The 15,499-nt window shown below is 35.4% G+C and overlaps 1 protein-coding gene across 16 annotated transcripts in view; it reads left to right on the forward strand.

Moving 5' to 3' along the window:
- The window catches only part of PPP1R9A (protein phosphatase 1 regulatory subunit 9A), a 362,524-nt gene that overhangs the window by 175,039 nt on the left and 171,986 nt on the right, over positions 1-15,499 (forward strand). For all 16 annotated transcript variants that reach the window (XR_014066087.1, XR_014066088.1, XR_014066090.1 and 13 more), the window contains exons 3-4: positions 8,489-8,621; positions 14,993-15,113. Coding sequence is in view for 13 of the 16 variants with exons in the window: in XM_081531508.1 (XP_081387634.1) it covers positions 8,489-8,621; positions 14,993-15,113 (254 nt within the window). In the remaining 3 variants the exon portion in view is untranslated. The remainder of the gene's footprint in view (positions 1-8,488; positions 8,622-14,992; positions 15,114-15,499) is intronic.

Consider the following 15,499-nt stretch of genomic DNA (forward strand, 5'->3'; position numbering starts at 1 on the left):
TTATTATTTGCGTAATTAACTATTCATTTTATTTGTAGAGCAGTTATGGTAATATAAGTAAAAATGATAGAACTATTGTAAGAATACTGAATGAGTCATGACCATATTGATGAAAGGGAAAGTCTTACCTAGGTCAGTTTTCCTTTCATCTTGAGGTTCTTCCTGGTCAAGGCAAAACAAAGCATGACAAATAACAAGCCATTGTGTAATGATATTGTACTGCTCTGGACACAGGTAGGGGTTTTGGCAGGCCAGTCTACATTGTAGTACCAAATTAGTCTAGTAGATTTTTGTTCAAAGGGCATTAAGCATCATAGTGGATGAAACATTCAGAACTTACTTGTAAATAAGAATATGAGATGAGTGTAAGTATCTGGGGAAATATTATTATCTCTGATTACCCTGGGAAATCTTTCCCTCCCCTTACATTGAACCCAGCATAATTATTTGGATTGTCTCATTTTATTTTCATAGCAACTTTATATGATAGGTATTATTATTATAATAGCCATTTTGTAAATAATGAAACTGAGGCTTAGAGTGGTTTTACAGTTTGGCAAGAGCTACATGGCTAGGGAATTTAGGAGATCTTTAATTTAGATTAAAGTTAGGGTCATACCAATTGAGAATATATTTAAACCTATGTATATGGGCTTCCCTGGTAGCTCAGCTGGCAAAGAATCCGGCTGCAGTGCAGGAGACTCCGGTTCAATTCCTGGGTGGGGAAGATTTGCTGGAGAAGGGATAGGCTACCCACTCCAGTATTCTTGGGCTTCCCTGGTGGCTCAGCTGGTAAGGAATCTGCCTGCAATGTAGGAGACCTGGGTTCATTCCCTGGGTTGGGAGGATCACCTGGAAAAGGGAAAGGCTACCCACTCCAGGATTCTGGCCTAGAGAATTCCATGAACTGTATAGTCCATGGGGTCGCAAAGAGTCAGACACGACTCAGTAACTTGCAGTCACTATATAGGTATATATAGAGATAGAAGAGTAGATACATATGGATATAGATGTAAATATATCTGCCATGTGCCTTTTTGGTTAAGTAAGGTATGAGCCTTTGGATAAGTAATTTCAAAGCCTTTCATGTTTGCAGAGATAGATCTTTCTTATTATGTGATCATTATGTGAAATTACATCTTTGTAAATACTATAACATAGTAAGACATCTTCTCTATCTTTGAACATTTATGTAATTTTCCATTTTGGGGAATTACAAATGGTTCTTTAATGAACTTCCTTGCACAGATATCTGTGCACACTTGTAAATATCTCTATAAATACTTACATATAGCATTACTGGATCAAAGGCATTTACATTTGCAATCTTGATAGCTAATTTCAAATGATGACTTTTTTCCTGCTTTTTCAAGAGTATTTTTCCTATATCCTCACAAACACTAGATGTTGCAGTCTTTTTCAAAAAGTCATCCTATAGGTGAATATATTGTATTTCCTTCTTAAATTAATTTTTAAGAAGAAAATTTTTAATGATATTGAACATCTTTACATCATTTATTGAACAGTAGTGTTTCTTTGTTGAATTCTCAGTTTCCTTCCCCCTACTTATAGATGTAGTTTTTAAGTTGATAAAACATTTTTAATATTACAAATGTTCATATTTCATCTTGATATTTGACAATATATTCTCCTAATATTTGACCTGTTTTATAATTTCATTATGATGTATATTGTTACCTAGAAGTTTTTAGCATTAATATTTAATCAAATAGTTTATTTTCATTAGGCTTTTTAGGACCCGTGGCTTTTGGGGAAGATTCTCTCTTGCCTGTTAAAAATATTGTTTCATATTTCCTTTTAGCAGTTTGTTGTTGTTCAGTCACTAAGTTGTGTCCGACTCTTTGCAACCCCATGGACTGCAGCATGCCAGGCTTCTGTGTCCTCCACTGTCTCCTGGGGTTTGCTCAACTTCATGTTCATTGAGTCGGTGATGCTTTATAACTGTCTCATTCTCTGTCGTCCCCTTCTCCTCCCGCCTTCAATCTTTCCCAGCATTAGGGTCTTTTCCAATGAGTTGGCTCTTCACATCAGGTGGCCAAAGTATTGCAGCTTCAGCTTCAGCATTAGTCCTTCCAAAGAATATTCAGGGTTGATTTCCTTTAGGATTGACTGATTTGATCTCCTTGCAGTCCAAGGGACCCTCAAAAGTCTTCTCCAGCACCACAATTCAAAAGCATCAATTCTTCGGTGCTCAGCTTTCTTATGCTCCAACATGACTACTGGAAAAACAATGGCTTTGACTAGATGAAAGCTTTGTCAGCATAGTGATGGCTTTGCTTTTTAATACTCTGTCTAGGTTTGTCTTAGTTTTCCTTCCAAGAAGTAAGCATCTTTTAATTTTATGGTTGCAGTCACCATCTACAGTGATCTTGGAGCTTAAGAAAAGAAAATCTGTCAGTTTCCACTTTTTCCCCATCTATTTGCCGTGAAATGATGGGACCAAATGCCATGATCTTAGTTTTTTTAGTGTTGAGTTTTAAGCCATCTTTTTCACTCTCCTCTTTTACCCTCATTGAGAGGCTCTTCAGATCCTCTTTTTTGCCATTAGAATGGTATCATCTGCATATCTGAAGCTGTTGATATTTCTCCTAGCAATCTTGATTTCAGCTTTTATGGCTCATCCAACCTGGCATTTCTCATGATGTACTCTGCTTATAAGTTAAATAAACAGAGTGACAGTATACAGCCTTGTCTTACTCCTTTGCCAATTTTGAACCAGTCATTTGTTCCATGTAAGGTTCTAACTGTTGCTTCTTGCCCCGCATACAGGTTTCTCAGGAGACAGGTAAGGTGGTCTGATATTCCCAACTGTTTTAAGGATTTTCCATGGTTTGTTACGATCCATGTAGTCAAAGACTTTCTCATAGTCAATGAAGCAGAAATAATTGTTTTTTCTAGAATTCCTTTGCTTACTCTGTCGTCCAACAAACGTTGACAGTATGTTCCCTGGTTTCTAAACCCAGCTTGGGTGAGGTTTTTTTTTTTTTTTCCTACAACTGGAAGTTCTTGGTACATGTACTGCTGAAGCCTAACTTGAAGGATTTTGAGTATAACCTTACTAGGATGAGAAATGAATGTAATTGTTCAGTAGTTTGAACTTCAGTAGTTTAATAATTTATAATTTTTTTGTTCTTAGCTGATGTAAATTTTACTTTTGTTATTCATATGAATTAGGAATTTTTTTTTCAGGAGGATATCTCGTTCTTTCCCTACTATTTTTTTAATAGATCACCCAAACTAATTTGAATAGAAAGGTAGAGGAGGGAAACAGAAAGTACAAAAATAGATCTGTCTTTGGGCAAAGCATATTGCCTTAATAAATGAGGTTTTATTATATGTTCTGATATCTGATAAGGTTTGTTTCCATCCTTATTCTTTGTTTGCAAGCAGCTTGCTAGTTTTCAGGAAGAATGTTAGTGGAATTTTAATTTTGATTGCCCTGTATTCATAAATCAAATTGAGGCAAACAGACATTTGCAATAATTTAGGATCATAGATGATTTTACAATATTAAGGATTTTAATACAAGAATATAGCATGACATTACACTTACTCAGGGCTTTTTAAATTTTTCAGTTACGTTTTATAGATAAGGATATTCTTGCATATTTATAATCACTAATTGAGTATTTTATAATTTCTGATCTTTTCTATTATATTTTCTAAAATTACTATGGATTTTTTGGTTAGTTTTCAAATTCTGCTTTCACTGAACTTTTTTTCTTCCCCAAAGGCAAGACAACACTTTTAATTTCTTTAAAACGACATTAGTACTTTCTGTCTGTAGGTCTCACAATAAATTTGAGGTTGTATGATAATTTATCACAGGTATAATACTTAGGGAACTACATTTCTAGAAACACACTTGCTTTTCTTGTAATTGTCTTCCAAGTTTGTAGTAGCACCAGCCCAAATTTGGCTTGCATAAGTTTAAGAGAATGATTTTTTACATGAGTGAGGAAATGTAGAAATCACTGAACTCTTGTTAGTTCTAAATTTTTCTTTTTAACCTCTTGGATTCTCCAGGTAAACAAAAGCTTAATTTTCAAATAATGAGTTCTGGCCTTCTTTTTTCATGTATTTATAAGAGTGTGCTTATGTGTCCATATAATTTACCAACAATGAACAAGCTGAGGATGAAAAGTATATTATCTTATTTGTTCTCTACAGAACGAAATGGTGATATAGTCATCTGATTGCTAGATGCCTCAAACATTATTTAAAATATTATTTTCCAATCTGTAGTTATATAGTTAGTTTTCTGTATGTTTTATTTAATTTTGGGATATCCTCAAAATGAACTTTATACCAGCCTTATTGGGAAAGAATATTTGCTAGCAGATGTGTGTGTATACACACACAGTTCAATTCAGTTCAGTCACTCAGTCATGTCCGACTCTTTGTGACCCCATGAACCGCAGCACGCCAGGCCTCCCTGTCTATCACCACCTCCAGAGTTTCCCCAAACTCATGTCCATTGAGTTGGTGATGCCATCCAGCCATCTCATCCTCTGTCGTCCCCTTCTCTTCCTGCCCTCAATCTTTTCCAGCATCAAGGTCTTTTCAAATGAGTCAGCTCTTTGCATGAGGTGGCCAAAGTATTGGAGTTTCAGCTTCAACATCAGTCCTTCCAATGAACACCCTGGGCTGATCTCCTTTAGGATGCACTGGTTGGATCTCCTTGCAGTCCAAGGGACTCGCAAGAGTCTTCTCCAACACCACAGTTCAAAGACATCAATTATTCTGTGCTCAGCTTTAGTTATAGTCCAACTCTCACATCCATACATGACTACTGGAAAAACCATAGCTTTGACTAGATGGACCTTTGTTGGCAACGTAATGTCTCTGCTTTTTAATATATTCTCTAGGTTGGTCATAACTTTCCTTCCAAGGAGTAAGCGTCTTTTAATTTCATGGCTGCAGTCACTATCTGCAGTGATTTTGGACACCCCAAAAATAAAGTCAGCCACTATTTCCACTGTTTCCCCATCTATTTGCCATGAAGTGATGGGACTGGATGCCATGATCTTAGTTTTAGAATGTTGAGCTTTAAGCCAACTTTTTGACTCTCCTCTTTCATTTTCATCAAGAGGCTCTTTAGTTTTTCCTCACTTTCTGCCATAAGGGTGGTGTCATCTGCATATCTGAGGTTATTGATATTTCTCCTGGTAATCTTGATTCCAGCTTGTGCTTCTTCCAGCCAGCGTTTGCAGGGTGACAATATACAGCCTTGACATACTCCTTTTCCTATTTGGAACCAGTCTGTCATTCCATGTCCAGTTCTAACTGTTGCTTCCTGACCTGCATACAGGTTTATCAAGAGACAGGTCAGGTGTTCTGGTATTCCCATCTCTTTCAGAATTTTCCACAGTTTATTGTGATCCACACAGTCAAAGGCTTTGGCATAGTGAATAAAGCAGAAATAGATGTTTTTCTGACACTCTCTTGCTTTTTCAATGATCCAGCGGATGTTGGCAATTTGATCGCTTATTCCTCTTCCTTTTCTGAAACCAGCTTGAGCATCTGGAAGTTCACGGTTCACGCATTGCTGAAGCCTGGTTTGGAGAATTTTGAGCATTACTTTACTATCGTGTGAGATGAGTGTAATTGTCTGGTAGTTTGAGCATTGTTTGGCATTGCCTTTCTTTGGGATTGGAATGAAAACTGACCTTTTCCAGTCCTGTGGCCATTGCTGAGTTTTGCAAATTTGCTGGCATATCGAGTGCAGCACTTTCACAGCATCACCTTTGAGGATTTGAAATAGCTCAACTGGAATTCCATCACCTCCACTAGCTTTGTTCATAGTGATGCTTCCTAAGGCCCACTTTACTTCACATTCCAGGATTTCTGGCTCTAGGTTAGTGATCGCACCATCATGGTTATCTGGGTGGTGAAGATCTTTTTTGTACGGTTCTTCTGTGTATTCTTGCCACCTCTTCTTAATATTTTCTGCTTCTGTTAGGTCCCTACCATTTATGTCCTTTATTGAGCCCATTTTTGCATAAAATGTTCTCTTGGTATCTCTAACTTTCTTGGAGAGATCTCTAGTCTTTCCCATTCTATTGTTTTCCTCTATTTCTTTGCATTGATCGCTGAGGAAGGCTTTCTTATCTCTCCTTGCTATTCTTTGGAACTTGCGTTCAAATGGGAATATCTTTCCTTTTCTCTTTTGCTTTTCGCTTCTCTTCTTCCCACAGCTATTTGTAAGGCCTCCTCAGACAGCCACTTTGCTTTTTTGCATTTCTTTTTCTTGGGGATGGTCTTGATCCCTGTCTCCTGTATATCACGAACCTCTGTCCGTGGTTCATCAGGCCCTCTGTCTATCAGATCTAGTGTCTTAAATCTATTTCTCACTTCCACTGTATACACACACACATACACATATATAATATATAAAATACATATGCATTCTTTTATTCACATATTAAATGCAGGAGTTAAGTTGAGTTATGTTGTAGTATGAATATCATTTGAATCCTTGTTTAGCGATCATGTAATTGAACCTTCTAGCAGAAGTAGAGTGGCAGACATTAATGGAATAATTTCCAATCATCACTGCCAATAGTTTCCAGGACATGTATGTTCCAGATTCAATTACTTTTTTGTGTGTGTTATTAAAGTTTGTTTCTCTAGGCATATTATATTGTGATCCATTCAATTGTCTATGTTTTCCAAAAGATACAGATTTTTTCCAGTATCTTATATTTGAAATATACATTTCACCTCTTCTACATTTGAATATATGAATCCTTGTTTATTTTTAGGATTCAGCTCACATAGTTCCCCTTCAATGAAATTCTTCCCTTTCTCAGGACAATAAAAAAATTGCTTGGTATACTCCTTTGTTATATCAATTATCACACATATGGTAGTTGTTTATTTTTATTTCTGTGTCCCTACTAAACTGTGAGCTACTTGAGATTGTGCCTTCTTCTGTGTCTAGCATAATGTATGGCATAGAGTTGGTACTGTATAACTTTTTGATGCATGAATATATGTGAATTAATGATTACCAAAACTTATAAGGGAAGTGAAAGACCAAAAAGGCTGTCTAAGAGAAAGTCATAAACCTGACAATTTAAGAAAAACACTAGAAGGTTCTATGGAAGGGGCATAGGAAGCATATTTTATGAAAAGATTAATTTAAAAGATACAAACCCCATAATCTAGAGGTGTTCCTTTTGATGCGGAAATGTTTATTGTGGTGGAGCAATGTGATAGAGACCAACTGTGAATGGTACATGGCCATGAATACATGTTGAAAGTCAGGAACAAAAACTATAAATGACACGATTTTGAGAAGTATGTAGAATTAGGAACCACACTACATCTGTTTCTATGTATCCAATATGTATTTCTGGTTTATAGATTGCCATATATAGCGTGTAAGAGCTGCCAGTTTTCCAGTAATATGAATGTAAAGCACATCTGGACTAGCAGGGCCAGCTTTATAGACAACAGACTTGATTTCTTCCATCTCTGACCTTCATTCCTGCTTTCTACGTTTATTATCACTTTTTATGTATATTTTTTAAAATACTGTTCAATCAGAGATTTTAAATTTTGGAGGACAAGACAGAGTTTTGTCAGGCACAGTTTGAATACTTCATAACTGTTGAATTTAATTGAAAATGTCAGTTTTTATCATGCAAATTAATTTTGTTTGATGAATTATATATTTCTTTCTTTTAAATATTCTTCAGTGTATTAAGTGAGGGATTATATACCAGCTTCCAGTTTGCTTTAAAATAAATCAAATATTTCAGCAGAAATAAGGACAATAAGTTTCTTATGGCTACATTTGAAGACCACACATAATGATCTTTTGAATGATTTAGGTCAGGAAGAAAGACCTACCAATATTCCATTTGTTCTGCTGATCTTGAGCAATATTTTGATAGTCATTTCATTAAAATGTTCAGTGAGAATTTAATTTATATTTGCATGCAAGTAAAATGAGAGATGACAAATGAGAGCTTAACACAGCCTGGTACAGTATAGTATAGAAGTCAGTTTCAGTGATTCTATGTTTCAAATATAATTCTAGTACCAGCACACTACTCACCAGGGCTTTTACAGGTCATAGCATGAAATGGATTCAGTGTGGATATTTGCTTTAGTAGCATGCTCAAGATGCTTTACCTTAGTTTTATTGCAGCTAATATAGTATACCCTGATTCTGTAAAAAGTGATAAATATTGATAACCATATAATGATTAGCTGTTGGCTACTGTTGTCTCTCAAATTATTAAAAGTGGTACATTTTTTAAATTAGTGAGTTACTTTTATTCTGATTCAGTTTTCCTTTTCCTAACATCTCTATTGATTTGATGACAAAACAGTTGTTTAGAGAAATTCTTCATACAAAATTTTTAACTTATGTAGTTTTGGATACTTAGCAGATTTTCTTAAATTAAGAAAGCTGTCTTTTCTGGATTTTGATCTTATTGTTGACATCTTACTACAGGTCTTCAGCACATACTCCAATGAAGACTATGACAGGAGGAATGATGAAGTTGACCCCGTGGCTGCTTCAGCTGAGTATGAACTTGAAAAACGTGTAGAAAAGCTGGAACTTTTCCCAGTGGAACTAGAAAAAGGTATATGAGCTCTGCAATGTTAATGTTATACTGGTATTTTAATAGTATAGAAATGACTTTATTTTCCCTAAATATAGCCTTTTTTTTTCCCCTAAGGATTGGAGAGAGTTTTCATTGTCATGGAAGGTTTTATTTTTTAAATTTCAAAAACAGTTTATATGAATTCTGCATAGATGGTATATTGAAAGACTCCTCCCTCACCATCCCTGCTGAAACCCATCTACTTTACTTGGCTGGATTTGTGACTAGGAATAGGGAAGTGTGAATGAGGTCTGATGTTTTCTTGTATTCCTGCAAACCACTGGTGCATGTGAAGAGTCCAGGGAGAGTTGCTATAAGTGAGAGCTTAGGCTAGGTGATTGTTTGTAGTTTTTTGTTGGAGGGAGAGTGGTCATGATTAGATGCTGAATGTAGTAGATATGGGAGTACCGAACATTTAGGAAATGATGGATTTTGGAATGAAGGCAGTGGCGTCCTCTTCATCTCTGAGGGGAGAAGTCTAAAGGAAAGTAGGGAGGACAAGACAAAGGGGCTTTCTCCTGATTCCTCCCAGGAACCACAGCCTGCCTGCTGAGTAGCTGGGAACTTATGGGCCCAGAGCCTGCTGTGTTTATCATCACAAGTCATCATCTCGGAACTGACCTAAGACCCAGTGAACAGAAAATCAAAACATCTCCAAGAGCTTTGGAAAAAAGCAGAACAAACAGATGACAAATAACAAAAAAGAAATAAATGAAAAAATGAATAAAGATATTCAAGCATGGCTTTAAAATGACATCTTAAGCAAATTAACAAAACAACAAAAATATTTATTTTAAAATTTAAAATTTCAGTAGAGGCGTTGAAGAGGAAAGGATGGTTATTATCAAGACTCAAATTGGTGATGTAACAGATAACGCATAAGAAATGTCCCAAAGTAATTCTCAAATGACAGAGCAAAAAATCCAAAAAAAATCATGAGAGAGACCAAATATATAAATTGTAATAGAAGGAGAAAAGACAGTACAGGATAAGATACATATTACACAAGATAGAAGAAATTGACAACTCAAAAAATATCTGAACCTCATGCTTGAAAGGTCTTAGCCAATTTGTTGCAAGTGAGAGGACTTAAAAAAATTCCCATACTCAGGCATAGCCTGGGAAAATTCTAATCACCAACATAAAGTAAAAATCTTATAAAATACCAGGCCAAAATCAAAGCAAACAAAGAAGCAAATGTGCTTAACGAAGGTAAAATTATTAGACCAGTATCAGGCAACACTGGGAGTAGGGGGGCATAGGGATCATTGCATATACCAGTGAGAAGAAAAAGGAAGATGATTCAAGACTCCTGTATCCATCCCAGAGAGAATTTGCCTATCCTGATGAAAGAAAGAAATTTGCTAGTACTTAAAGATTTAAAGAGCACATCTCCTTCATAATTCCCAATTAGCAGGTGGGTGGGGGTGGGGGGGTGTTGCCTGGAGAATCCCAGAGACGGGGGAGCCTGGTGGGCTGCTGTCTATGGGGTCGCACAGAGTCAGACACGACTGAAGCGACTTAGCAGCAGCAGCGGTATGGGGGAGGGGGAGAGGGGAGAAACAAAGAACAGCTTGTCCAAAACTGAAAATGTGAGGGAAAGAGTTGAAATGTAAGTATTACTTAATATTTAAGTATTAAGTATAAAATTGCTTGGATGAAAAAATATAAAAAATACCAATTATTTCCCTTAACATGATTGGCTAATAATTATTCCTGTTATTTTCATTTAAGGTTAAAGAAAATGTAAGACTGAGGCTTATACTTTTCATTCATTTAAAAATGTAAAAACCATTCTTAACTATGGCCCATATAAAGGCAGCTGGATTTGGCTGTGGGCCATTGTATTGCTTTTAATAGCAAAAATGAGAACAGTCTGAATATTCATTGATGATAGAAAAGGGTATTTAAATTGTAGCATATCTATTCCATAAAGTATTACTCAGTAGTAAAAATGAAGAAGCCACAGTTCCGTGGAGCAGTGTGTTATGATCCTTACAAACGTGAAATTGTGTGTAGCGGGTGGGAAGCAAATCACAGAATAAGCCATTCAGTACAATTCCATTTACTTAAATTTCAAAGCCAGGAAAAATTAAACAGCATATTATTTAGAGATACACAGATAAATGACTTTAAAAAGTAGTGTTTTAATACTAATACTACCTTTTAAAGGAGGTAGTAGTTAACCTTGCTAGTAGTAGCAAAGGAGGAAATAGTTAACACCATATTTAGGATAATGGTTACCAAGGAGAGTTATGATTTCAGGGAGTGTACTTAGTGGTCTTTGAGGGTATTGGTAGTGTTCTGGCTTTGTTAGTACATGAATATTTGTTTTATTTTTGCTTCTATACAGTATTTTATAGATAAATGTTTTTATTCATTCTTGTTTGTGTGCTATATTTCAAAATAAAAGTTAAACTAGAAAAATTGAACTAGAAGAGAACTAAATGAAGTACGGTTATTTTAATTTTTGAAGAGCCTCCATAGTGTTTTCCATAGTGTCTCCAGCAATTTACATTCCCAACAGTGCACAAGAATTCTTGTTCCTCTTCATCCTTCCCAACACTTATCTCTCTGTCTTTTTGATGGTAGTCACTGGAACAGGTGTGAGGTGATGTATCATTGTTGTCTTGTAGCTATTGATGCTGTAAAAGTTGTATTGTGGCTATTAAAGATACAAAAGTGAAAGTGAAAGTTGCTCAGTCGTGCCCAACTCTTTGTGAGCCCTTGGAATTCTCCTGGCCAAAATACTGGAGTAGGTAACCATTCCATTCTTCAGGAGATCCTCCCAAGTGAGGCATCGAACCCAGGTCTCCTGCATTGCAGGCAGATTCTTTAGCAGCTGAGCCACCAGGGAAGCCCATTAAAGATATAGGATCCTGACTGAAGATAGATTAAAGATACAGGATCTAAGCATAGATATTCTGCATTCTTGGATGGGAAGATTCAGTATAGGAAAGTCTCTCCTATATCTGATAGGTATCTTCTATCCTGATAAAGTAATATATAAATTTAATGCAATTCAAATAGAACTGTCATCAGTTACACTGGGAGAAGGGATAGCATAATACAGTAGTAAATTTTACATGGAAAAATACAGACCTAAGAGCAGTATGAAAAAGAAAGTGAAAGAATTTAATTTTCCAAATATCTGAATGTAATGTAATTCCTCGATAATCAGAACAAATTGTAATCATACAGCAGTTGATCAGTGAAACAAAATACAAGGTCCAGAGAATGATGTTAATGTGCATGAAAATTTAATAACTTGACATGTAAGATACTCTAATTTAGGAGTAACAGGGTCCTTTACAAATTGTTCTGGCATAACTGAGCATCTATCTGAAAGAATATTAAGTTGGGAAAACTTCATTTTCATTCTATCATGTATAAAGGTAAACTGCATGAATTAAATAATAAAATATTAAACAAAGATATGTGACGAAAACATATATCTACATCTGGGCTTCTGGGAGGAGGGGCTTAACCATTTGGAAAATCAGAAATTATAAAAGAAAGATGGACCAATTCACTCATTCAAAATTTTAAACTTTTAAAGGCAATGTTGTCAAACAAAGCCAACAGATAAGTGATATATTTAGGAGGGGAAATATTCATTTTGGTGACATGGAGTTAATAACTATAATATTCTAAGAGTCTTTGTAAATTATCAGGACAAAAGAGACAGGCAAAACTCATTAGAAAAATTGGCACTTTACTTTAGAGGAAATTGAATGGCCCACATTCCTATGACTACAAGCTCAAACCTCACTAGCAGTGAGGGGAATGCTGAACCAACATGAGATTTTTTTCCTGGTAGAGAAAATAAACGCTGAGCTCCAGAAGGTGGTGACAGCATCTTCCTAACATAGCCTCAAGTCTTTTCCATCTTTTCCTGGATGTTTTGCATACTTTGTGCTCTGCCTGTTCCTAGTAGAATATATACAGAGGAAGACAGGGTCGCTGCTGGGTCCTTGATGGTGCAACCAGAGGAATCAAAGCCTTCAAGTGTGTGGCTCTGGACTTCACCCATGCTTGCCATCTCAGAGAAGCTGTACAGAGATGAAATCAGTCAACTGATCTTTGGGTTGATTGTACTCTTCCTTTAGTTTCCTTTCAGTTATCACCATGTCTTTCAGGTGGTCTGCACTGAATTGAGGGTGGCTCAAGCCAACATACTGCTTTGCCCATAGTTGCATTTTCATCTTTGCAAGACTGAGTAATTTTCCAGTTAGAGCATCAAGGGGAGCTATGAAAGGAAGGGAGATGATTTTACTAAAACCTGAATCCAGGCAGAGAAAATGGATTTAAAAACTAAGATGTAATTTTCATGCAAGATATTTGTTGGAAGAAACTATTAAATGGCATGGTAGTACAGAGAATCCACATTTGAGAGGAGCCCTTTGAGTATACTGAGTGTGGAAACTTAATGTTGGCTTGACATGTGGTAATTCATAATGAACAAAAGTTCTATAAATACAATGAATATGAATAAGAATCCCCCTAATACTTAATATTCACCAAAGATTTCATACAGAAGAGAAGCACTGCAACATTATTCAATGTGGAAAAGTCTACAGCGATCATCTCTTAAACAACACAAGAGCAAACTCACTGAATGTAGACACTGGGAAGGGTTTTGGGCATTAGTAATCCCTTCATAAATATAAACATTCACACTCTAGAGAAATCTTATGAATGTGATAAATATGTGCAATAATTCTGCAATACAGCTAACCTTTATACACATAAGAGAATTTGTGTAACAGAAGAAACTGTATACATGTAACCAATGAGAAAGAGCTTTCAGCACAGATCTGACCTTCATGTGCGTTAGAAACCTCATTCTAGGGAGGAACTGTAAAGCTATAGCGAATGTAGGAAAGTTTTTAGAACGAGAATGCTTCTTGATGAATATGAATACCTATACCAGGGAAACAATTAGAATGTAATAAATATGGAAAATGATGTGTGCAAATATTCTAAATGTAAGGAATAAAGGAAGGTCTCCCGTGATCACTCAATTTAGTCAACAGTTCTCACACTGGAGAGGTACCTATGCCTGGAATCAATGTGGATGTGCCTTCAGCTGGGGATCAAACTCTATACTAGTTTTCTTTAGCACACAACTGAGCAAAGACATCACACTTTTGCTAAATGATGTATTTTTAAACATATGTAGACTAAAGATGTAGGATTATGAGTTGTACTTAGAAATACTTAAAGCAGAAGCTAATAAGTGATAATCAATGAGATGAACCCTTTTCAAAAAATTACTAGCTGAGAATACTTAGCAAATTAAAGGTTATTGCTAAAGAGTCTTTTAAAAGCATGAAACATTCTATTGAGCACATGAACCAGTTTTTTTTTTAACAATCCAACACTGTTGATTAGTTAATATCTATTTTTATACAGCTAATGCACCATTATTATAAAGACTTTGAGGCTATCAGAAAACAACTTTGAATGTTAACCAAAAAATGTGGAATGCAAATAATGTATCTTTTATTTCATTAATGTTAAAATATATGTGTTCACAGAAAGGAGAATTGTATCTGAATTTAAAAATGTGATTGTCAGTATTGTTCAAAGGTCCAATAAATTGGAAACAGAAGTGAATGCCAAATGGTTGTATAAATTATGACACCTTCTCACTATGAACTGTTATGCATTCTAAGTGATTTAAGGCTATATAAATTGATATCTTATCATTAGAGCAGAAAAATAAACTGCAGAGAGAAGTAGATATAATATGATCTTGTTTGTATAAAGGAAATAAGAAGGAAAATTAAACACTATATAATATATATTCAATTATATGCACATATATGTATATATTTTATCTGATCATATGTTTATATGCTTGTATAGTAGAACAGAAGAAAATATTGAGAGATACTTACCACCTTATTAACATAAACGGGGATGTGGCCCAAGTTAAAAAAGAAAAAGAAGACCACATAAGTAGATGGGAAATTCCAGGTATAATCACATTAGTTTAAAATTATATACTCAAACATACATATATGTGTGAGTATGTATGCTCTGTGCTTAAAAATATTGTATTATTTAGTTAGGCTGTGTTTTCAGATAGATTGATTGCTCAATAATCAAGTTATTCCTTTTCCAGGGATCACATTTTACTGCAATAGTAAAATGAAAATAAACTAATGAGCCTTTTAAGGGATCTTATTTAACATCCTTGCTCCCCAGCATAGGATAAAATTCTGTCAAAGCAAACATGTCAGGATAGTTCACAAAGAACAAAATTAAAAGCAGCAAATAGATCTCAGAATCTAATTATGGATGAGTGCAAAATTAAGGTTGTTCACTTTTTTCCTTTTTCATAGATGAGGATGGACTTGGCATAAGTATTATTGGAATGGGTGTTGGAGCAGATGCAGGCCTTGAAAAGCTGGGAATATTTGTCAAGACAGTGACAGAAGGTGGTGCTGCTCAGCGAGATGGCAGGTAAACCAGCTACTGTTGTTAACATCTAAAATCTGGGAAATGTTTCTGGGAATTTCTTTCATTGGTAGCTTTCTTTTGTTTTTTTAGAACAGAATTTCAGAGTGTATCTCAGATGTGGAAAATGTTAAGACTTTTGAATTACTTTTTGATTTGTAGTCAGAATATATTTCTTTAATGTATATTAGATAAATAGGTGGATGGGTCTGTTATCTATATCTGTCTTCCTTTGTATATATCCATTCATCTGTCTAGCTAGTGGATAGTGATCAGAAACATGGTATATATTATTTAACAATATGTACTATGGAGATCAGCATATAGTTTCACTTGAGAAATATCAAGCCAAATGATAGTAGTTCTGGCACTTCTGAAAATGATAGTGGTAG

The sequence above is a fragment of the Giraffa tippelskirchi genome, chromosome 10, assembly GCF_054371585.1.
Source record: "Giraffa tippelskirchi isolate mGirTip1 chromosome 10, T2T-mGirTip1v1.2.pri, whole genome shotgun sequence".
NCBI lineage: Eukaryota > Metazoa > Chordata > Mammalia > Artiodactyla > Giraffidae > Giraffa > Giraffa tippelskirchi.